The 25,015-nt window shown below is 45.5% G+C and overlaps 2 protein-coding genes across 7 annotated transcripts in view; one reads left to right on the forward strand and one right to left on the reverse strand.

Moving 5' to 3' along the window:
* Positions 1-7,319, reverse strand: part of LOC145548496 (uncharacterized) — a 101,441-nt gene extending 94,122 nt beyond the window's left edge. Inside the window, exons 1-3 of one of the 2 annotated variants that reach the window (XM_081598964.1) lie at positions 6,693-7,319; positions 4,131-4,454; positions 3,600-4,056 (exon numbers count right to left, since the gene is read on the reverse strand). In XM_081598964.1, coding sequence (XP_081455090.1) covers positions 3,992-4,056; positions 4,131-4,454; positions 6,693-7,095 — 792 coding nt within the window. In that variant the 5' untranslated portion in view covers positions 7,096-7,319 and the 3' untranslated portion in view covers positions 3,600-3,991. Of the gene's footprint in view, positions 1-3,599; positions 4,057-4,130; positions 4,455-6,692 lie in introns of those variants that run through there. The other variant, XM_081598963.1, reaches the window with a different exon arrangement.
* The window catches only part of LOC145548493 (Fc receptor-like protein 5), a 75,645-nt gene that overhangs the window by 38,144 nt on the left and 12,486 nt on the right, over positions 1-25,015 (forward strand). For 2 of the 5 annotated variants that reach the window (XM_081598951.1, XM_081598952.1), the window contains exons 1-5: positions 10,754-10,932; positions 11,283-11,318; positions 11,479-11,760; positions 11,834-12,079; positions 12,162-12,365. In XM_081598951.1, coding sequence (XP_081455077.1) covers positions 10,905-10,932; positions 11,283-11,318; positions 11,479-11,760; positions 11,834-12,079; positions 12,162-12,365 — 796 coding nt within the window. In that variant the 5' untranslated portion in view covers positions 10,754-10,904. Of the gene's footprint in view, positions 1-4,429; positions 4,519-10,753; positions 10,933-11,282; positions 11,319-11,478; positions 11,761-11,833; positions 12,080-12,161; positions 12,366-23,704; positions 24,069-25,015 lie in introns of those variants that run through there. The other 3 variants (XM_081598949.1, XM_081598953.1, XM_081598950.1) reach the window with 3 other exon arrangements.

Consider the following 25,015-nt stretch of genomic DNA (forward strand, 5'->3'; position numbering starts at 1 on the left):
TCATATGATCATATGCCACAGATAAAGCATGTTTTTATTGCGTTTATTCTGTAACATAGTTTAGACTTAGATATGTGATTCTATGCATCATAATTTCAGGGATGGAAACATCTGGTCTCCTGTCCTAACATAACATGAACTTCACCTTTTTTGCCACACATTTATTTTGAAATATATCCAACTGGCAGAGGAGGACATGGAACCAAGGAGCCTCGTAGCAGAGTTGTAGTCTGGACCACCGAACCCAAGACCAAATCAAAACCAGCACCCCGTGCTACATGACAATAAAATTTAGTGCACCTATCAAAACTGCTTCTCAAATTGATCTGAAAGATTCACTTTCCCACCTAGATATTAAAAACTTAGAGCTGAAATAAATTTAACCAGTGACAATTCAAACTCTTCTTCATTCTGTTTTGCTTTCATCTCTGTGCCACAATACACAGAGGTCTCCTGCCATGCCTAAAAAAATAACGCCCTGGGCGGTTGCCCATATTGCTAATGTCTGCACCATTAACCATTAAACATAGCAATTAACAACGCTCAACTATGAACACTGTCCAAGGCCCAATAAGCAAGAAGTAACCAAGCAGGAGGAGCATCGTGACTGTTCTCATCCTCCCGCCTGCTGCAACGTCTGCCACCTTGACAGGTGACGAAAACAAAGAGCATGTTCTGTGTTCTTACGTTCTTGCTTTATTTATTCACCAATTAAATATAAAGATATTTTAATTAAATAAAATAGCTACTGCAGTGTACGCAGAGCATTACAAGAACAAAGAACGGCTCTGACTTGGTCAAGATCCGTCCAGAAGAATCGGATCGTCCATGAATGTCATATTACAATATTGCACTTTGGTCACAGCATTGTCCCAAATCTGCGACATGTCAGTCATCGCAGATGCAACATATGTTTCAGTCAATACAGCTAGCTTTGCTAGCATCACGTCCACGGAGCTTACCTTTCTTTAAGCTTTCCTTCCAAGTGACGTTAAAAATTGGACAAAGTCCCACCGACTGTGAAAGCGAAGCGCTGCTGATTTTACATGTCGCCATATCTTATGATTTATGCAGCTATTATATTACTGACGATTAGAGGAAACCACTGCGCATGTCTTGGAGCTCCGCGTGCGAGTAAAGGGGGAGGCGATGGGTGACAACAGACACGTAAGTCACGTTATTGCTCGTATTTTACGGCGCCACCTTAAGTCCCTGAACTTCACATTTTAACGGGAAAAAAAACACACAATGCGACTTGGATGTAACGAGTCACACGACAGTTTTGTAGAAATGTAGTGAAGTAGAAAGTACAGATATTTACTGTAAAATGTAGTGGCGTAAAAGTAGAAAGTATCCATTATTAAATCTACTCAAGTAAAGTACAGATACACAAAAATTGTACTTAAGTACAGTAACGACGTAATTGTACTTCGTTACTTCCCACCACTGCATATAAGGCACAGTAACGCATGGAACATGTAATAAATTAATTAAATGAGGTGTGACCAGCAGGTGGAGATTTTTTTTTTTTAAAGTAACAAGATGCACCCGAACACAGATTTAACAGTGCACAATATTTTATTAAACAATTCTTTAAAACATTTATTTTTAAAAATGAGGCTTCAGGCCCACTACTCGGTCCCTGGAACAAAAGGAACACACAAGGAAAAAGGACGGACAAGTTCAATTATTCCAAAATAAAAAACATGCAATGCAAAAGAAATTAGTAAATCAAACAAACAAAAAGAAAACAAATTAGTAACTTCAATCACAAAACAAAACTATGAAAGAAAACAATGGAACAAATCGTTGTCATCCGCTTCCAAATGCCCTTCTATGGGACCAGAGGAGTAACGCCCCGCCCACACAGCCGGCCCAATCAGCAACGGGTTTAGTTGAGGCCCAAACAAACAGCAAGACAAGACAAGACAAGACAGCAGAGCGTCCAAAGCGCTGCAGCTCCAAACACAATCAGGTGCCTGAAACAGAAAACCCATTAACGGTGGATCAAGATAAAACACAGCCTAACCCGGGAGGAAGCGGGTCAGCAGGTGAGGACCAGACGGAAGCCGCACGCCACAGCAACCCCCAGCTGCAGCCGGCAACGCCATCAGAGCAACACTGCAGAAACGCACGACAGGTGTAGCACCCAAAAACCAACCATGATCCCAGCCACGGATAGCAAAACTGCCACTTACGATCGCAGACGAGTCGACCAAACCCACAAGCCGACATGTAGCCGCCGACCGTAGCAACAGTGGGAGAAACAAAGACGCACGCACCCTGCAGCGGCCCGCCCAACTATAAAGCCATTCGCCCCGCCCACCAATCAACGGTGCCCGGTCCAGGGAGGGGTGGAACACCATCCCACCACAGAGGCATAAAATATATTTCAGTCAGAAATTCATGCTTTTCTTGAGCAGAAATATGTTAACACTCAGCATCTTATGCAAAGTAAAAGTTAATGGCTTTAGTAGAAGATTCTATTATTTGTATTGAAAGCACATTAATAAGGCATGATTTATATAACAATAGAAATAAACAGACAGTTTGGAGGTGTCAGAGTTGGATTATAATCCAGGACTATAATGATCTGTCTCTGCATTATAATCCAATAAAGGGTAATAAATTCAATAATCAGTGGAACTGGATCCTAAAGTCTTAAGGCAAAAATTATTCCAGGATTTTTTTTGTCAAAAGCTCCAAATTGTAGACTGAATAGAAGAGGAGGAGCCACAGACTCTTCGTTCTGCTGATCAGGGCCATCCTGATCAGCAGGACTATTCTTCAGACTGGACTCTTCTCCTCCCTGATGGATCCAAACCAGTTCCAGTCATGAACTGGTTCCTCAGGCAGCAGAAATGATTCAGTCCCTTCAGTCATCAATAATCACTAGTGATCAATAAGAGTCTGCTGACTAGGCCTGTCGCGATAAACGATAAATCAAGTAATCGGACGATAAATTAAACCTATCGACCTCATTTAATTATCGTCTCTTCCTGCCTTTTTTCTTACTGTTGATGACACTGAATAAAAAAAGGCTCAACTCCGGTCTCTCCACTGACCCTCCCGTCCTCATTTCCTTAGTCTAATGTCCAGCGCACACGACACGAGTTGTCGGCCCATTTTCAAACCCTGAGAGACACATTAGCCGACAGAAATCCTGGGTATAACGGTTCGTGTCCAACAATGGGCACAAAATAATGGCTACAAGTCCATCCATCCATTTTCTAACATCCTTGTCCCTCAGTGGGTCAGGAGGTGCTGCTGCCTCTCCAGCTAACGTTCTGGGCGAGAGGCGGGGTCACCTGGACAGGTCACCAGTCTGTCACAGGGCAACACAGAGACACACAACCATGCACACACACACTCACACCTAGGGACAATTTGGAGAGGCCAATTAACCTGACAGTCATGTTTTTGGACTGTGGGAGGAAACCGGAGAACCTGGAGAAAACCCACCATGCACAGGGAGAACATGGAGACTCCATGCAGAAAGACCGGGAATCGAACCCAGAACCGTGTCAGCTGTTTGGGATTCCCCTCCGTAATTTCCCCTCGGCCACGACTATCTACCATAACGCATCACACACTGCAGGATGATCGGTTACAAAATCACCAGCGAGAATCTTAGATCGGCCAACAATCTAAGATGATCTTAAGGGGAAAATAGGGGCAAAAAACCGTGTAGTGTGAATTATTGCATCAGGTGGTCCGATGTGCCCATCTTCTCTATTTAAATCTAGTGATTACTGAAGGACAACGTAGTATACAGACTTCATAATCTGCACTCTTTTGGTTGAATGCAGTATTTATTTCCACTTTGGCTTCAAGTTGTTTACTTCCTCAGCAACATTTGTTATTGTGACAGGCTTATTGCAGACTGGACCAGAGGACCAGGAAGTGTCTTTGTTGGTCCATCAGAACCTTCACTGAGATCGGCTCTGATCCAAAGTCTGACTGGATCAATGATCAGAGATGATCAACCTGATCAGACTGATTGATCAGCCAGCAGTGGCTTCCTGGTGTCCTCTGGTTGGTCCTGGACTGTCCCTGCTGAGGAGACAGAAGACAGTTAGAGAGACAAAGACAGGAGGACAAAAGACAATCAGAGAGACAGATGGACAAACCTTTGATGTTGAGCTGAAAAGTTTTAATTCTCAGCAGTTCTCCGTTCCTATAAACTCCACATCTGAACCGTCTGATATCTTTCTCAGTGGGTCGACTCAGAGTCAGACTGAGGTCTTTAGTCTCCAGAGCGTCTTTGTTCATCCTGGTTCTGTCTTTGTAGAACTCAGCCTGTTCTACAGGCCGATCAGAACCGTTCTGATACACATGGACGATCCTCTCTTTTTTGTCCCACCACTCCACTCTGTCTCCCCTCCGCAGGTCAAAGGTCACCTTGAACTCCAGCTTAACAGACTCATCCCCCTCCTTCGCCTCCACCAGTTGGTCTGAGAGAAGCAGAAAGAGGAAGATGAGCAGCAGCAGCAGATCTTCATCACTTCCTGACTGAAGGTGAGAGCAGCAGGAACAGGAAGGTGGATCTTTCTCCAGCTGGTTCTGAAGCAGAAAGTTCTACTGGGTTGAACTGGACTTTCCTTCCAGGTCCATGTTCTGCTGAAGAGCTGCTCTCCAGGTTCTGTGGACCTGGACCTCCAGTCCAGATCAGCTCCCAGCACCAACATCCCATAATAAGCAGAGAGTTGGTGGACCAGTCAGGAGGTTCTGAGTGTTTGGGTCAGAACCAGTTAGTCTCAGTAGAACCGAGCCGTGAGGCACCACCTTTGGTTCTGCTGCTTTCACCATGAGACCTGAGAGCGGACTGGACCCAGTGGAGCCCAATGATGGTACCGACTGGTTCTACTGGAACCGACTGGTTCTGATGGTACCAACTGGTTCTACTGGTACCGACTGGTTCTGATGGTACCTACTGGTTCTACTGGTACCAACTGGTTCTACTGGTACCGACTGGTTCTGATGGTACCGACGGGTACCGACTGGTTCTGATCAGGGGTGAAAGTAGTTTTAAATTCTTGGGGCTACTATGACAAAATATATATATATATATATATATATATATATATATATATGGTTATATGCCAGCTAACCATATATATAAATATAATTTATATATAAAATGTCATCCTTCAGCCCACTGGCTGCAATGTTGACGCCTTGAGATGCCATGAGACCTAAATCCTGAACATCATGGCATGGAGTCATCCCAGTTTTCCATGTCTGGCATATAACCATTCATTTTATCTTTTAAACTGGTTCTATTGGTCCTGTGTCCAGACAGAGGGATAATCAGTAGCCCAGCATCATGACCTGTTTGTTCTGAAGATCCTGCAGCTTCTCTTCCTAACATGGCGCCTCCTCACCCTGACTCTCATACTGACAGGAGGAACCACAGAGCTCTGTTAGGTTAAAGCTCATCTTCTGAAGTTGGGATGTTTTTCCTCCAACAGGTTCCAGAGGAATCACCTCAAACCAGATGCTGGACTGGATTTTATTTCTGTCATTTGTGAATGTTAGAGCCTCATTTTCAACAGTGGAGCTATAAAGGTTGAAAAAGGTTATTATTTTGGAGAAAATCTCATCAACATCAACATTTCCACTAAATAAGAGGCAAAAAAATTAGTTTGATAAATGAAAAGCCTCTCAGACTCTGAGCTCAAAGCACCAAACTATTTTTTTCTAAATATTAATTTAATTTCACATAATTATCAAGGTAGAAGCCATTTGTTTGTTAAATACTTAATGAAACATATTTACCGTGTTTGATGTTTGTTGTAAATGACGTCACACAAAACGAGGTAATTAGTCCAAGTTTGTCGTTTATTGATTGTTCAGAAACTACAGCGACTGTAAAGAGCCACAGCAAAGGTAAACAAAGATAAAACAACCTGAACAGGTGATCAACTCTAAACCACTCGCACCTTTTTACTCTCTCTGTCATTTAAGCACAGCCGTTGCTATGGCAACCGCCTGCGCTCCACAAGCCGACCAGAGATTATGTTAAAAACATTCAGTCCGTTATATCAGGTTTTCAGGCTTGATATTTATTTTGCGATCATTAATAAGCCTCATGAACACAGCGGTGGTTGATTATTAAACTCCTGATCTGCTGGTTATTTTGGAACCGAAACGCACAGAATTGCGCAACACCTTGTTGAAACAATAATCACTGAGATTATTATTGTTGTTGGGTCATTAATATGAACATGTTTTATTGATTTATTGTTGTTCTTTAATAAAGTTCTGAACGTTTTAAGCCAATCAGAGGAGGACCTGCTGCTCTCAGCCTCCTGGCTGCGTTCAGTTTGTCACCTAATGCTGAGATCAACTCAAAACCATCCGCGATCGACGTATCGCAGCCCTGATCTAGTACAGAGTTCAGAAACAATATGAAATGGGGAAAAAAGCTATTTACTAACTGATAAAGTCGTGTTTTAGATTGTTCTTGAAAAATTAATCAGTCACAGCTGCACAGTGAACCCATTGATTTTTTACAGCAGACAGACGCTCCTCTCTTGCAGGTACTGCGTACCCCGCTGAATCTTTTAGGGGTACCAGTACCCAACAGTACCCCCTTACTTTCATCCCTGGTTCTGATGCTACCGACTGGTTCTGATCCAACATTTCTTTATTTCTAGAGAAATAAAGATGATCAAATGTGAACCACTGACCTTTGACCTCCAGCTGAACCTGTTTCACCATCAGGACGGTTCCGTCTCTGGAGACTCTGCAGGTGAAGACGTCGCTGACTGTAGGATTCATTAGAGTCAGACTGAGGTCTTCATTCTCCAGCAGGTTTTCAGCCATCTTGGTTCTGCCTCTGTAGAACTGGTCCTGTTCTCCAGGCTGATCAGAACCGTTCTGATACACATGGACCTTCCTGTTGTCTCTGTCCATCCACTCCACTCTAACGTCTCCATCCAGACTCTCTGTGATTCTGCAGGGCAGCAGGACAGACTCGTCCCCTGATTCCACCTCCACCTGTGAGGCTGAGAGACAACAGAGGACAAGATGAGTTGGACAGACAGCAGCAGCTCTGAGGACATGTCCTCTGACTGGATGAAGGTCCAACATGTTGGACTGGTTCCATCTGAAATGTGTCCCATGTCTCCACTGAACAGAGACACTGTTGTCTCTGCTGTGTCCAACCAGCAGCAGGTGGACAGAATGTCCTCAGTGAGGACAGCAGGAAGCTGCAGACTGTCCCCAGCAGCTGTTGGACTCTGTGTCCCCGTCTGTCCTGGACCTCTTCCTCCTGCTCTGCTTCCTCATCTTCATCACTCATTACATCACACTGACCTTTGTCCCTCTGTCTCCCTCAGTGGGTCGTCTCAGAGTCAGACTGAGGTCTTTATTCTTCAGCAGGTTTTCCTCCATCCTGGTTCTGGTTCTGTAGGATCTGTGCTGTTCTCCAGGCTGATCAGAACCGTTCTGATTCACATGGACCTTCCTGTCTCTGAAGTCCATCCACTCCACTCTAACGTCTCCATCCAGACTCTCTGTGATTCTCCAGGACAGCTTAACAGACTCCACCCCTGGTTCCACCTCCACCTGTTCTGGGACTGAGAGACAACAGAGGACAAGATGAGTTGGACAGACAGCAGCAGCTCTGATGGTGTCATGACTGTCTCCTGGAGGACTCTCAGAGGACAGAGACATATGTCCATGTCAAAAAGCCTGGCAGCAACACACCAAGCTCCTCTGCCCAGTCACTGTCTCTCTAAAACAGGGGTGTCCAAAGTGGGTCCTGGAGGAACGGCATCCTGCATGTTTTAGTCCTCACCCTGGTGGTAGTAAGAACGTTTTCAGCAGGTCAATGTTCCTCTTAGGCCTCTAATGATCCATCATTTGATCCAGGTGCTTTAAACCAGGGAGACTAAAACATGCAGGAGCCTCCAGGACCCACTTTGGGCTCCACTGTTTTAGAGAGACAGGAAGCTGCTGACCCACAATGCACCAGGAGTTTCCTCAGAGACAGACCAGGTCCTTCTGTCCTGTTCTGGAGGACAACAGACACTGTCCAAAGGCATTATGGGTATCGCAGTTCTAGAAACTCACCTGAGAAACGATGCCATAACAACAGGATAAGAACTGGAGCAGCAGCCAGAGCCAGAACCAGTAGAACTGTGGCCCAGACTGGAAACGGTTCTGTGGAGACGAATGAAGATGGATGAGTTTTAATAACAGAATATTTTAATAATCAGATGATTTTTCCATTAAATCTGATTTAACAGACAGGAAACCTGGTTGGTTCAGAGTTTGACTAGACGAGATCTGATTGGTGGAGCTGGTTGCCCTGGTAACCAGAACATGATCTGGATCAGCCCAACCTGATTCTGATTGGTTGATATTGATAGAAAGTCAGGATGAGGAGCTGATAGAACCAGAACCGGTTCTGGATCAACTTGATCTTTATGGATCAGAACCTTCAAAACTCTCCTGGTTCTGGTCTAAATCTGTTGGTTGGAGCTGATATTATGGGATGTTTCCATGGTAATTTCAATGATTAACAAAGAGCTGATGACCCATAAAATGCACTGAATCCGACTGAGCCTCAGTTCTGGTTCCACTGTAATAATAATCCACACAATATAGTTCTAATTATAGTCAATTAGTGTTTTAGTGTTTACACTGCGACCGCACGGCATCCGTTGCTATGCAGCAGAACCGAGTCGGGATGGAAGCAGAGGAAACTGTAGGCAACAGCTGCCTTATTTATATATATATATATATATATAAATATATATATATATATATATATATATATAGTTGGTGACCGATCGATCATTCAGTAAACAGGTAAAATCGTTATAGCAGTGGATGAGTGGAGCATCACGTTACGTTATTTATCTCCAAATATTCTATCAGATGCCGTCTTGGTTCCTGAATCACTGATGTGTTTGTGAGCAGTGATACTTTTAGTCTCCAGTATCTAAAGTGAGTTTTCTTACTGCAAAACAACTGGGGCATCAACACTCAATGTAATTATTTGAATACTACAAAACTTTACATGCATATTTTTGAGGAATGCAGAAGAAGTTATTATGGACTTTAGAAAATTGAATAAAATCATTTTTGTTTTGATTTTCAAAAGTTAGAAGAGCGGTGGAACTAGAATAAATGAATGAAAGTGAAAACTCACAGCTTGCTGAGCCCTGCAGAGGGAAGGATGGAGGTGAAGTTTATGATGCGTTCCAGTGGTAATGAAAAACTGGGAAACTGTCCCAAGAAGTCAGAAACTGTGAGCAACTCTGACTATCCTCAGTTTTGTCTTTTAACTTTTAATGCTGTGTTCAAAAAGGACCTGCTGCAGCAAACAAAGGGGGACGGGGACGGGCCACTTGTCAGTTTCAAACCTTATTTGGAAATTACACTTCGGAAGTGAAAGGGGCGCCATTTCCTGTACTTCCGTTTTCTGTGATATATTTTCACCTCTAGGGAGGAGTTTCATTCTCAGAATGTATTTGAACTTCTCTCTTTTATTTACTTCGGCGCAGCTCACAGTTTTTAGCAATGGGGTACATGCCACGAGAGGTGGTGACGTATTTCCGTTTACATTTTCGCCACTAGATTGGTTCCGGGTCCCTCTTGCTCCTATTGTTTTAGCCAAAGCTGCAAGATCTGTACCATGAAAAAGACGCAAAACTTAAACATCTGTGTGCTTCTGGTACAACAACCGAGTTTTGGGGTGTGCCGTTGTGTCCAGTAATTAGCCGGTACCATCCAGTGCTTAGTTTTTTCATTTTCCTGCTGATGTCAAGGCGACAGCGGAATGTAGCCAAGACTTAGCCACTACAGCTAACACCCGGTTTGTAGCTGCCTGCTATTTCAAAGCTTGAGGATGTTGAAGATCCAGCGTCAGAAATGGGAAGACGGAGGTTAAAAGTTAGCTGTACGAGCTTCGTTCACTGGATTAATTTGTTGGACGAAAATAATGCAGGAGGGCTGCACAGTGGTGCAGTTGGTAGAGCTGTTGCCTTGCAGCAAGAAGGTTCTGGGTTCAATTCCCGGCCCCAGTCTTTCTGCATGGAGTCTCCATGTTCTCCCTGTGCATGGTGGGTTTTCTCCAGGTACTCCGGTTTCCTCCCACAGTCCAAAACCATGACTGTCAGGTTAATTGGCCTCTCTGTGTTGCCCTGCGACAGACTGGTGACCTGTCCAGGTGACCCCGCCTCTCACCTGGAACGTTAGCTGGAGAGGCAGCAGCACCTCCTGACCCTCTGAGGGACAAGGTTTTAGAAAATGGATGGATGGATAATAATGCTGCAGGAAATCCACTGCTATGGGAACAGACTGACAACAGAGGCAGCGATTCCCCTCCTCTCTCTCCCCCTCCTCTCTCTCCCCTCCTCTCTCTCCCCCTCCTCTCTCTCCCCTCCTCTCTCTCCCCCTCCTCTCTCTCAGCCCCTCCACTCTCAGCCCCTCCTCTCTCTGCCCCTCCTCTCTCTGCCCTCCACTCTCTCCCCTCCTCTCTCTACTCCTCCTCTCTCTGCCCTCCTCTCTCTCCCCCTCCTCTCTCTGCCCTCCTCTCTGCCCTCCACTCTCTCCCCCTCCTCTCTCTGCCCCTCCTCTCTCTCAGCCCCTCCTCTCTCTCCCCCTCCTCTCTCTCCCCCTCCTCTCTCTCAGACCCTCCTCTCTCTCCCCCTCCTCTCTCTCCCCCTCCTCTCTCTCTCCCCTTCTCTCTCTCCCCTCCTCTCTCAGTCCCTCCTCTCTCTGCCCCTCCTCTCTCTCCCCCTCTCCTCTCTCTGCCCTCCTCTCTCTCTCCCCTCCTCTCTCTCCCCTCCTCTCTCTCTCTGCAGCAGACGGACCAGCAGCAGGAAGTAGGCGGCTCAGTGAGCCGTTCTCAGCTTCAGCCAAACATCGTCAGGTCACTGAGAAGAACAATGGAAGGAACATCTCACTGTCTGATCTGTAAGTAAAGTTTTAGTCTCTTTCTGCTGGATCAGCATTTCTCTCTGTCTGAGACACTGGAGACATTTTACTGGATGGGATTTAATAGGATCTGGTGATAGAATCACTGTGGGACTGGAGGTTTCTGTGTGTAAATGGATCTGTTGTCTAATAAGTGCCAGGAAACTATGTTTGGAATCAGCGCTGTATAAAAACTGAAGAAATCAATGAATTTGATGTTTATAAATAACAGCATCTAAAAATGAAAATCGTCTATAAATTAAGTCTGAATTACACAGTTTCATTGTTTTCAACATGTTCAGCTTTAGTTTATAATAAATGTGTATTTTTATTGTATTTTTATTCTCTAGTTCTGATCTTCTTGCTGAGCTGCTCAACAGATGAAGGTTGGTGAACTTCTGTTACATTAAAATGATTTTAAATATTCAAAGATGAGCTTTGGATTAAATGTTACATCTGAAAATTCAATTAAAAAATTTATATAATTATTGAATATTATGTTAATTATTATTATTATTAACAACTTATATAATTGAATCTCTTCAGTCTCTCCAGCTGCTCTGACTGTGGATCCCAGCAGATCTCAGTTCTTTAAAGGAGAATCAGTGACTCTGAGCTGTGAGGATGGAAACATCTCTGATGGAGGAACTGTGAGGAGAAACACAACCAGAGGAACCAGGAAGCCATGTGGAGATGGATGGGGGAAACCAGATGGCCTGATGTGTAACATCAGCTACTTATTCCCACATGACTCTGGTGTGTACTGGTGTGAGTCCACATCTGGATCCTCCCCCAGCAGCAGCAGCAGCATCCAGCTCTCTGTCTCTGGTAAGATCAGACTGTGGAGTTAGTGTTGCTGTGTGGAAATGGATGAAATGCTGTAGTTTGTCTCTGTGTTGAGGTGGATCAGTGATCCTGCAGAGTCCTGTCCTCCCTGTGATGGAGGGAGATGACGTCACTCTGAGCTGCAGAGCAAAGAGTCCAGCCCACAACCTCCCAGCTGCTTTCTATAAAGATAAAGTCGTCATTGGTCATGGAGCATCGGGAAACTTTACTCTTAAAACAGTGAAGAGATCTGATGAAGGCTTTTATAAATGCAGCATCAGCGATCAGGGAGAGTCTCCATCCAGCAGGATCTCTGTGGAAGGTCAGAGGATTTAAAATATTGTTAAACTTTGGTTTTTATTAGAAATTGTTGGGCAGTTATTTAATAAATTGTTTTATTTTAGAGAAACCAACAACTGCTTCTGATCCTACAACCACTTCTGATGCTCCACCCTCTCCTTCACCTCCATCATCATCTTCACCTCCATCATCATCTTCACCTTCCTCCCAGTCTCATCTCTTCATGCTCCTGACTCCATCATGTGTGATTTTTGGGTTTTACTCCCTGATTCTGGTTCTGCTGATTCAACTGTTGAGAAAATCTGAAGGTGAGACAAACCTTTGTTCCTCCATCCAGTTTTATCTAAAATCAATCATTACAGTTAATTTTATCCATTTATTTCTATTTTTTGTAACTAAAGACGTTAAAAGAGAACGTTACTTAAGGCTACAACAGACTTCATGCAACGTTCTGAAATCGGTTCTTACTGACGTGACAAAATGACATCATCTTGTTGTCAGAGAGTCGTCTGCCGAACTCGACACCAGACCCAGTCGAACCATTTCAGAGCTCTGATTGGTCAGAAGTTAGTTGTGCTTCATGCAGAAATGCTCTCAGACAGCAATGTTGATATTTAATATTTTCATGAGGTTTCATGAAAAAGCTAAATCTTAATTTATACTAAAGTCTTTTAATAGAAACTCAGGATGTCGACCACAGAGGGAACATCCAAGGCAGCTCAGGTCGGGTTTCCTCTCCAGAACCGCTGCAGAAATGAGAATCCACACAGATCAGCACTGAAACCCAAACGGGCCGATGTGACGATCTGAGTCACTGCACAGCAAAACAAGGGAGGAAAGAAACTCTGATGATGCTCACTGCAGTTATCAGACCCATATATGATAACAGCTGATATAAAGAGTTCCTGGAGTTTAAAGCCTTTTAGCTGCCAGTCTGGTGACAATAAGCCCCTGGGTCAGAGGGCAGGAAACCCCTCAGGTGCGTGAATGGACAGACCTCTGGGTCAGGATCCTCACAGGACAGAGGAACTCTGGTCACCTGGTGGATCAAACTGGTCACCTGGTGGATCAAACTGGTCACCTGGTGGATCAAACTGGTCACCTGGTGGATCAAGCTGGTCACCTGGTGGATCAAACTGGTCACCTGGTGGATCAAACTGGTCACCTGGTGGATCAAACTGGTGGATCAAGCTGGTCACCTGGTGGATCAAACTGGTCACCTGGTGGATCAAGCTGGTCACCTGGTGGATCAAACTGGTCACCTGGTGGATCAAACTGGTCACCTGGTGGATCAAACTGGTCACCTGGTGGATCAAGCTGGTCACCTGGTGGATCAAACTGGTCACCTGGTGGATCAAACTGGTCACCTGGTGGATCAAACTGGTCACCTGGTGGATCAACCTGGTCACCAGATGGATCAATCTGGTCAACTGGTGGATCAAACTGGTCACCTGGTGTATCAAACTGGTCACCTGGTGGATCAAGCTGGTCACTTGGTGGATCACACTGGTCACCTGGTGGATCAAGCTGGTCACCAGATGGATCAAGCTGGTCAACTGGTGGATCAAACTGGTCACCTGGTGGATCAAACTGATCACCTGGTGGGTAAAGCTGGTCACCTGGTGGATCAAACTGGTCACCTGGTGGATCAAGCTGGTCACCTGGTGGATCAAGCTGGTCACCTGGTGGATCAAACTGGTCACCTGGTGGATCAAACTGGTCACCTGGTGGATCAAACTGGTCACCTGGTGGATCAAACTGGTCACCTGGTGGATCAAGCTGGTCACCTGGTGGATCAAGCTGGTCACCTGGTGGATCAAACTGGTCACCTGGTGGATCAAGCTGGTCACCTGGTGGATCAAACTGGTCACCTGGTGGATCAAACTGGTGGATCAAACTGGTCACCTGGTGGATCAAACTGGCCGCTGAGGTTCCACCTGGTCACTGGAACCTCAGCCAGGTGGGTCAGATCTGCCTTCAAGGCCTCGTCTCACCCCAGCTGCCTAAAGGAGCCTCTCCTCCTGACGCAGGAGCAGCGCCCCCTGCTGTCCTCACTGTGCTGGTCACAGCCTCCTCCCACCTGGTGCCAGCCAAGCAGCACTGATCCAGTGGATCAGCTTCCTGTCTCCTCCATCTCCTGACCATAGATGAGTCCAGTACCTGCCCATCAGCTCCTCCTCAGCAGCATCAGGTCTTATTCCTCTTCAGCTCGTCTGCTTCCACCACCAGGTCGGGTATCAGCAGCAGATATGGATGCTGTAAACGATAATCTATCAAACGTGATGGGGATTTATATACAGGGGTGAAAGTAAGGGGGTACTGTTGGGTACTGGTACCCCTAAAAGATTCAGCGGGGTAGCAGTACCTGCAAGAGATGAACAGCTCTCTGCTGTAAAGAATCAACAGGTTCACTGTGCAGCTGTGACTGATTAGTTTTTCAAGAACAATCTAAAACACGACTTAATCAGTTAATAAATAACTTTTTCCCATTTCATATTGTTTCTGAACTCTTCGTGTTTTGCTAGATCAGCGGTGCAACATGTCGACCGTGAAAGGTTTTGAGTTGATCTCAGCATTATTTGACAAACTGAACGCAGCCAGGAGGCTGAGAGCAGCAGGTCCTCCTCTGATTGGCTTAAAACGTTCAGAACTTTATTAAAAAACAACAAAAAAAATCAATAAAACGTGTTCAAATTAATGACCCAACAACAATAATAATCTCAGTGATTATTGTTTCAACAAGGTATTGCGCAATTCTGTGCGTTTCGGTTCCAAAATAACCAGGAGATCAGGAGTTTAATAATCAACCACCGCTGTGTTCATGAGGCTTATTAATGATCGCAAAATAAATATCAAGCCTGAAAACCTGATATAACGGACTGAATGTTTTTAACATAATCTCTGGTCGCCTTGTGGAGCGCAGGCGGTTGCCATAGCAACGGCTGTACTTAAATGACAGAGAGAGTAAAAAGGTGCGAGTGGTTTAGAGTTGATCACCTGTTCAGGTTGTTTATCTTTGTTTACCTTTGCTGTGGCTCTTTACAGTCGCTGTAGTTTCTGAACGTTCAATAAACGACAAACTTGGACTAATTACCTCGTTTTGTGTGACGTCATTTACAACAAACATCAAACACGGTAAATATGTTTCATTAAGTATTTAACAAGCAAATGGCTTCTACCGCCATAATTATGTGAAATTAAATTAATTGTCTAATATAAAAAAATAGTTTGGTGCTTTGAGCTCAGAGTCTGAGAGGCTTTTCCTTTATCAAACTATTTAGTTTTGCCTCATCCTTCCATCCATCCATCCATCCATCTTCTTCCTCTTATCCGGGGTCGGGTCGTGGGGGCAGCAGCTTCAGAAGGGAGGCCCAGACTTCCCTCCCCAGCCACTTCTTCCAGCTCCTCCAGGAACCTCAAGGCGTTCCCAGGCCAGCCAAGAGACATCGTCCCTCCAGCGTGTCCTGAGTCTTCCCCGAGGCCTCCTCCTGGTGGGACGTGCCTGAAACACCTCACCAGGGAGGCGTCCAGGAGGCATCCTGACCAGATGCCCGAGCCTCAACTGGCTCCTCTCGACGTGGAGGAGCAGCGGCTCTACACTGAGTCCCTCCCAGCTCTCTCTTCACCATGACGGACCGGTACAGCGCCCGCTTCACAGCAGACGCTGCCCCAATCCGCCTGTCGATCTCCCGCTCCCTTCTTCCCTCATTCGTGAACAAGATCCCCAGATACTTAAACTCCTCCACTTGAGGCAGGACGACCCCCCTGACCCGGAGAAGGCACTCTACCCTTTTCCGGCTCAAGACCATGGCCTCGGATTTGGAGGCACTGAGCCTCATCCCGGCTGCTTCACACTCGGCTGCGAACCGCTCCAGTGAGAGCTGCAGATCACGTTCCGATGAAGCCAACAGGACCACATCATCCGCAAAAAGCAGAGATGCGATCCTAAGGCCACCAAAACGGATCCCCTCAACACCTCGGCTGCGCCTAGAAATTCTGTCCATAAAAGTAATGAACAGAATCGGTGACAAAGGGCAGCCTTGGCGGAGTCCAACTCTCACCGGAAACGAGCCCGACTTACTGCCGGCAATGTGGACCAGACTCTGACACCGGTCATACAGGGACCTGACAGCCCGTATCAAAGGGCCCGGTACCCCATACTTCCGGAGTACCCCCCGCAGGGCCCCCTGAGGGACACTATCAAACACCTTCTCCAAGTCCACAAAACACATGTAGACTGGTTGGGCGAACTCCCAGAACCCTCCAGGACCCCGCTGAGGGTGTAGAGCTGGTCCAGTGTTCCACGACCAGGACGAAAACCACACTGCTCTTCCTGAATCCGAGGTTCGACTATCCGATGGACCCTCCTCTCCAGGACCCCTGAAAAGACCTACCAGGGAGGCTTAAGAGTGTGATCCCCCTGTAATTGGAGCACACCCTCCAGTCCCCCTTTTTAAACAGGGGGACCACCACCCCAGTTTGCCAATCCAGGGGAACTGCCCCCGATGTCCATGCGATATTGCAGAGTCGCGTGAGCCAACACAACCCTGCAACATCCAGAGCCTTAAGGAACTCCGGGCGGATCTCATCCACCCCCGGGGCCCTGCCACCGAGGAGCCTTTTGACCACCTCGGCGACCTCGTCCCCAGAGATTGGAGAGCCCAACCCAGAGTCCCCAGGCTCAGCTTCCTCAACAGAAGGCATGTTGGTGGGATTGAGGAGGTCTTCGAAGTATTCCGCCCACCGGCCCACAACGTCCCGAGTTGAGGTCAGCAGCGCACCATCCCCACTATAAACAGTGTTGGTGCTGCACTGCTTCCCCCTCCTGAGACGCCGGATGGTGGACCAGAATCGCCTCGAAGCCGTACGGAAGTCTGTCTCCATGGCCTCTCCAAACTCCTCCCACGCCCGAGTTTTTGCCTAAGCGACAACCCAAGCCGCATGTCGGTACCCATTAGCTGCTTCTGGAGTCCCACAGGCCAAAAAGGCTCGGTAGGACTCCTTCTTCAGCTTGACAGCATCCCTCACCGAAGGTGTCCACCAACGGGTTCGACAGGCACCAACAACCTTGCGGCCGCAGCTCCGATAGGCCGCCTCAGCAATGGAGGTACGAAACATGGTCCACTCAGACTCAATGTCCCCCACATCCCCCGGAACGTGTTTGAAGTTCTGCCGGAGATGAGAGTTGAAGCTCCGTCTCACAGGGGACTCCGCCAGACGTTCCCAGCAGACCCTCACTACACGTTTGGGCCTGCCAGGTCTGACCGGCTTCCTCCCCCACCACCGGAGCCAACTCACCACCAGGTAGTGGTCAGTGGACACCACCTTTGGGGGTGTTTCCCACTTCGATCTCAGGGCTTTCAGTCCATATTGTGCAGATGTTCCTGTACACTATGCCCGCCACTTGGTTATGTCGTTCCATGTACGCTTTCCCTACCAGCATCTTGCACCCTGCTGTTATGTGCTGGACTGTCTCACGGGCCTCCTGGCACAACCTACACCTTGGGTCTTGTCTGGTGTGGTAGATCTGAGCCTCTCTGGTGTTTAGAGCCTGTTCCTGTGCAGCCAGGATGAGAGCCTCTGTGCTGTCCTTGAGTCCAGCTTTCTCCAGCCATTGGTAGGATTTTCTGATATCAGCCACTTCAGTTATTTGTCGGTGGTACATCCCATGTAGGGGCTTGTCCTCCCATGATGGTACTTCCAGCACCTTGTCTTCTGTTCCCCATTGCCTGAGACATTCGCTGAGCACATCGTCCGTTGAGGCTTTGTCCTTGATGTATTTATGGATCTTGGATGTTTCATCGTGGACAGTGGCTCTCACACTCGCTAGTCCTCTGCCTCCTTCCTTACGGCTCATGTTCAGTCTCAGGGTGCTGGATTTGGGGTGGAACCCTCCATGCATGGTTAGTAGCTTCTGAGCCTTAACATCCGTGGCTTTCATCTCTTCCATTGGCCAGCTAATTGTTCCTGCAGGGTATCTGATTACTGGTAAGGCATAGCTGTTGTTGTTGCGCAACACCTCCCCCCCCTTCTCTCTCACTCTACTTCCTCTTCTCAGAGGAGGGAGATGTGCAGCCAGCTCTCCATCTAACGGGTAATTTGAGTTTTCTAAATCTGATGGGATTCTACCCTGTTCAGAACTGAGTAAACTCTGTTTAAGCTGGCATCGAGAAAGACTAGCCTGGTTTTTAACGACCTCTCCCTTCAAATGCCCCACCTTTTTTCACCCTGTGAATTAGCCAGATTGAACAGCCTGCAACCAACTAGCTTCACAGAGCACACCTATTAATAGTCGCACTTTCTCTTTATTACAACTTGCACTTGTTACTGAACCAGGTTGGTTTTAGTGACTCGGGCGAGTCCCAAGGGTGTTGTTTTAGTTTTGGCTAAAAGCAACCTATAAAACATTTCTACTTTTTCCTCCCAGAATCAAACTTCATAGCTATTTCACAACCATCAAAGAACTTTAAGGTGACTCATTAATTGAATGTCCACAACATCTTTTAGATTTTCTTAAATGCTAATTATTTTATTAGTAAGGCAATTTTGCAAGGGTCAGTACAGCTTAATTCAGTAGCAGAAATAATCAAATAAGTAAAATCAATAATCTAGCCTATCTTTCCCTAATGCTGACACTGAGAACTAAAAAAGGGAAACTTTGAGAGAGACGAACAGAGTTTGGCATTTTGAACCCCAGAACTGGCCTGATGATGAAGAAGGTGTTGCAGCAGCAGGAGGTTCCCAGTACAGGAAGAGTACTGACTTAGAGCGGCAGGTCTCGGGCATCAGGGTGACTTCCTCATGCGTGTAGCGGTCCTCAGCTTCTTGTCTTGCAGCTCTGTAGCTCCCTTCTCCTCGTCTCACGATCTTCCTGGTCCCACGGAAGGAACACACCAGTTCTTCCTCTTTGCCTTTGTTCTTTGCCTTTGTCTTTATCTTTGTCTTTATCTTCATCTTTGCCTTGGTCTTTGTCTTTGGGGGTCTGAACCCAGCTGATGAGAGAAGTGCGATTTGAAGCCACATGTTGCGGGGCTAACGGGTTGGTCCCCATGTGCAGAACAGTCTCCGGCTCTGTGGCCCCGGCTCTTCTTCAGCTGCAGAGTTCTTTGTCCATCTCCGTCTTGGCTCGAAGCTGCCTGAAGGATCCAACCAAAGATTCCTCTGTTGCACCCACCTTATAAAGGGTTTATCCACCTTTTGGTGCGTTTGCATTGGCTAGCTTTGTTGCTGTGCCTGTCTCATTGGCTGACTGCTTGGACAGATGATCTCATCTCCATCACCCTGGAGACCTTATGACCGGATCTCTGTTCTAATGTCCCCAAGTTGCTCAACAGTTCCTCCTACCTCTGTTTCCTGCCCAACCTTTTCTTAGAAAAGTTGAAGTTTAGCAATAAGGCGTTGTCTTCTCCGCTATCCTATCAGTTCCTCTTTCCCCCTGACCTTTCACCTTTCACCTACTATCTACCTCCAACACAACATCAGTGACCTTTAATTACAGTTACAACATTTTACACCTTTTCAAGTTCAATGTCAAAATCACATTTATAACCTTTTAGTTTATCTGATTCAACATTCATTTATAATGTTATAACATTAGTTACCCTTATTATAATCATAATGTGAGTTATTACAGATACTTCTGAAAAGAAACCAAGAATAATCCATTATTGTAATTATCTGATACCAAGTTACAGTTACTTGTTTCACCTTTAAGTACTTCCACAAGTGTAAGAGTAAGTGTAAATATTCTTATAATCAAACCAACATCAACCACTGGTTAAACCAATATTAATTATTGGCATAATTATAAGTCATTATTTAAGTATTTTACTCTGGGTTTTATCCAATCTCTCAAAATGTTTAGATTTTATTCTTTAAAAACCTTTAATGCTTTAAAATAAGGAATGGTCTGAACTATTTTTAGCCAGATGCAAGATAGAAACTTCCTCTTTATTAAGGAAATCAGCTTTTCCTGTTTCATGACTTTCTTTCTGCCTGACTATGATTTTTATGATTAAATAGAAAAAAGTAGAATTAAAGCAAAGTTTGCAGGACACAATAACAACACACACAACCAGATTCATTTTATTACCGTCTGACTCTATTGTTGGGTCTTGATGTCACCTGTGTAATTAATTTTAAGGTAATTTTATTTATTATTACTATTAAACTAAAATCTCCAGCATGGGGAAGTGGGATGAGCTCGACTTTTCTCGACACTGTTTATCGCACGGATCTTGTTCTTGCCATTGAGCTGGCTTCTCAGGACTTGCCTTATTTGTTGGAGGTATTTGGCTGTGGCTCCTTTCCTTGTGACCTCATCGAGGTTGCCATTTGCTTGTAGTATTCCCAGGTACTTGTAGCTGGGCTCTATGTCTGCTATTGTTCCTTCTGGGAGTGAGACCCCTTCTGTGTGGGCGACCTTCCCTCTCTTTGTAACCATCCGACCACACTTCTCTAGTCCGAATGACATCCCAATGTCAGTGCTGTAGATCCTGGTGGTGTGGATCAGTGAGTCGATGTCTCGCTCGCTCTTGGCGTACAGCTTCATGTCATCCATGTAGAGGAGGTGACTGATCGTGGCCCCATTCTTGAGTCGGTATCCGTAGCCAGTCTTGTTGATGATTGGGCTGAGAGGGTTCAGGCCTATGCAGAACAGCAGTGGTGACAGAGCATCTCCTTGGTATATGCCACATTTGATGGACACTTGTGCAAGTGGTTTGCAGTTGGCTTCAAGGGTGGTTTTCCACAGCCCCATCGAGTTTGCAATGAAGGCTCTTAGAGTCCTATTGATGTTGTACATCTCTAAGCATTCAATGATCCAAGTGTGTGGCATTGAGTCATAGGCTTTCTTGTAATCAATCCAAGCGGTACACAGGTTGGTGTGTCGGGTTTTGCAGTCTCGGGCGACTGTGTGATCTACAAGTAGTTGGCGTTTGGCTCCTCTGCTATTTATGCCTATGTCCTTCTGTGCCGTGTTAATGTATTTACTCATGTGCCCACTTATCTTAGCCGCTATGATGCCTGACATGAGCTTCCCTGTTGTAGAGAGACAGGTTATTGGCCGATGGGACTGAACCCTTTGAGGGATCCTTCTGGATAAGGATTGTGCGCCCTTCAGTTAACCATTCAGAGTGAGTCCCATTTTGTAGCAGCTGGTTCAGTTGAGTTGCCAGTCGCTCATGGAGGGCAGTGAGTTTCTTCAGTCAGTAGGCATGGATCATGTCAGGTCCTGGTGCTGTCCAGTTTTTCATACCCGAGACTCTTTCTTGGACATCTGCCACAGTGATGGTTACCGAGTGCTTCAGGTATTGGCATCTGGCTGTACTTCTTGGGAACTGATCTTTTCATTGCACCCCTTTGGAGCTCTGACAGTTGACTCACTTCCCTCCTTGTTATCTTGATTTTAGCCTCTAACCGTCTTTTCCATGGTGGGTATTGGTGAGTCTCATGGTTGCTCTTATAGCCAAGCATCTCAAGGATCACTGATGCTGAGTTGTATATCAGCTCATTGGTTTCTGTTATGGTGTTGGTAGGGATCGTTCTCAATGCTGCATTCACAACTTTAATGAGATTTTCTGATGGTACTTCACTCAGCCGTTGTAATTGTCGTCGGGGTTGTCTGGTGTTCATTCGGGCCATGATTCTCTCTCTCAGGTCAGTTGCTGCCTCGTTCAGCTCAGATGGTTCGTTCATTACTGGGGCTACATACCCAGTCTCTGGGCGGGTAGTTATAGTTAACTGCCTTCTGACCTGGCGTCCTGGCTCCTTCCCGTAGCACTTGTGTTGTACCTCGTCAATCTCAAGTTGTGACAGCAGTTGCCGTTTGCGGATGTTGGAACACTGAGTTACTAGTTGTTTAGCAGTTAGTGTCGACTGAGGATGTCAAACTAACCATTCCTCCCACAGTCTTTGCTTGTAGCCCCTCTGACTAGGGTTATTTGAGTAGTAGCATTCCAACAGATCCATGTTTTCACCTCTCGCCCATTTTCGTCTTGTTCCAGTAGCCCATTTTTCATCAAGGTGCTTTGGTTCCCCAGCACGTGACGCAGACCTTGTTTGGCCGGGCGACATCTGAGCCGGCATGTCGTGCTAATCAATGTCTCCCATGGTATGACGTAGGATATATATATATATCCATCCATCCATTTTCTTACACCCTTGTCCCTCAGTGGGTCAGGAGGGTGGCTGGTGCCTCTCCAGCTAACGAGAGGCGGGATATATATATATATATATATATATATATATATATATATATATATATATATATATATATATATATGAATTCACCTTAATTTAGACAAAAACTTGTTTTAATAACTTTTTCCAAGAAGAAAACCAAACAAAACAGGCATTGTGCAAATTGTACTGCTATCAATAATACTATCTTTAACAGACTGATAACATATGGAGGCTCTGAAGAGACTAAATAATGCAAAGGGTCAAAATAAAACCTCTCAACATTGCCAAAAAATTCAAGTATAAAACTAAACTTAACATTCAAAGGCAAATACAGGTTCCATTACAATAAACAATCCAGAGTTACTGAATGAAAACTTCCTGATAGCATGGCAGCTAGCTGATTACTGCTAGTTCTGAGTGGCTGTTTCTGACTGAGCAGAGTAATTATGCAGAGCAGGGAGGAGATCGGTTATTTTTTAGAGATTATCTGTCTCATGTTAGGACAGCGAACGTTTTAATACGTATGTAAAATGTATTTTTTTAGGTTAGATGCTGCAGCTTTAAGCTGAGGTTTGGTATGAGAGTCACTACCAGGTGGAGCAGAAGCGGCGCTCCGTCTGTGAAACGGTTCAACAGCGAGAGCAGAACCAGCGTCTTACATCGCAGCTCAGAGACTTAAATCATTTTGCGGGTTATTTGTTTAGCTTTCTGACCGTCATGCTAATCCGGGTGAGTGTTTGTAGCTGCGCGCTGCTTTACCTGCTATCTGATCCTCCATGTCTTTTTTACTGCAGTGAGCCTCGATGTAGCCAAACTCCGTCAAGTATGTCATTGTTTTTATGTCGTATTAGCTTCGTTGTGTTGATGCATTTTGACCTGCTTCAATTTTCCGCCGCAACACGCAAACTTCCCCATTCACTCAGTGCGTCATAGTTATAGTTCCACATCGCTTAGGATTTGTTGCTGCACGTTTGCAGAGTGAAGGAAAGAGGAGACCAGCTGCACAGGCAGGCTGAGAAATGAGATTCAGGTGATCGGTATCGGCAACAAGAGCCAATGATCGGCGTTCACCGATCATGCACTTTTCACGGAAATCGGCCGATTATGATCGGTGACCGATCGATCGGCACACCTCTAGTACAAATAGAAAATGCCAAATATCACCAGAGAGAAGTGGAAATGTAACTGTTTTCTGCTGACCTGAGTATCGCCCGCCTGAGTCTCTGAGAAATCCTGGACCGGAGGAGAATCCACATAGTCTGTCGGACGTTAAGACCAAAATCTGGGAGGAGAGTCAATGTTGATGTTTATGTTACTTGACACTGAATTAAAACATCTTTATTCCTTCAGCTGCATTTTTAACCATTATTTTTCCAGGACGTTCCTGGAGATTAAATCTCATTTTCCCACCAGTGTACATTAAACAAACGGATTTAATTAGTTTCCAATGTTTCTGTGATTCCAGATGTTCCTCCAGGATCAGATGACCTCTGACCTTCAGTCTCATCATGACGACCAGCTCAGGTTTCAACTCTCCTAACATCAGATTATAACTGCTGATTATTTTAGTTCAGGTTTTCTATCTTTCTTTATGCTTCACTTCAAGATCATCTCAATAAAAAAAATGTCTTGATTTTTTTTTCTCACAAACTGTAATCTTTATTTAACTTAAAGAAGATGTTGAACTGAAGCTATTTTTTTGTTTGGGTTTTCTTCTAACCAGTGTAAAGTTCAGAGAAGCTTATGAAGAAAATTACATATTAACATTAAACAGATTAAATGTTTTAACATTACTTGGACAAAAACGGCAGAAGAAGAAAACATCAATGTGTTAATGTCATTTTTTAATGATTAATTTTTAATGATTAACCAATTAATACTTTTATGACTGTAATGAGAAAAATAAAAAATCTAATTTCAGATTTCCAGCTTTGTGTTCTTTAGTATTTTATCTTGAATAAACTCATGATTTTTTCCCCTCAATATTTTCTTCTGCAGATTTTACACTTCATTGTTAGCCTGAGCATTCATGGCTGCTGTAGCAGAGAGCAAGGAGAGGGTGGGAGCAGCACATACCCGAGGGTGATTGACAGCACTAAGTCAACAATTCATAGCCAGTGAACTAAGCAGTGGCTCCATAATAAATATTTAAATGTTCTGGAGCGGTCCAGTTGGTATCCAGAACCTGAAACTGATAGAAAATCCTCACAGGAAGTTGATGCTCCATGTTGCCAGGCAGAAAATCACCCCAAAGCATGATGCTTCCCCCTCCATGCTTCATGGCTGGGATGGTTCTACTGGAATTGGACTCATCCTTCTCCTTCTTCCAAATATGTTGAGTGAAGTTTCTTCTAAAAAGTTTTATTTTAGCCTGATGTGACCTTTTGACCCCCTGCTGCTCCTCCTCTGGATCCTCCAGATGGTCACTGGAAAACATTTGACTGGTCTGGCAGAGGGAGCTGATATATTATTTTAATTCATGACAAAGTGTGTTACTAAGGTAACCTTTAGATTGTAGTCCCAGCTCTCTTCAGGAAACGATCCGGGTCCTGCCATGTAGTTCAGGGCTGACCTCTGACCTTTCTAATGACCTCTGATACTCCAGAAGGTCAGGTCGTACCAGGAGCTCCAGTCTGCTGCGGAACCAGCCGAGGTTCAGAGATGGTAGACGGACGGCGTAGGAAGGCGGACAGGTAAGAGCTTCAGCTGAGCGGGAGTCAGTGTGAGGGAGGCAGCCAAGGAGCTCCAGGTGGGTCGTTTTACTGTGGGGGGTGTG

The sequence above is a fragment of the Poecilia reticulata genome, chromosome 18, assembly GCF_904066995.2.
Source record: "Poecilia reticulata chromosome 18, P_reticulata-male-v2, whole genome shotgun sequence".
NCBI classification, from domain to species: Eukaryota; Metazoa; Chordata; class Actinopteri; order Cyprinodontiformes; family Poeciliidae; genus Poecilia; species Poecilia reticulata.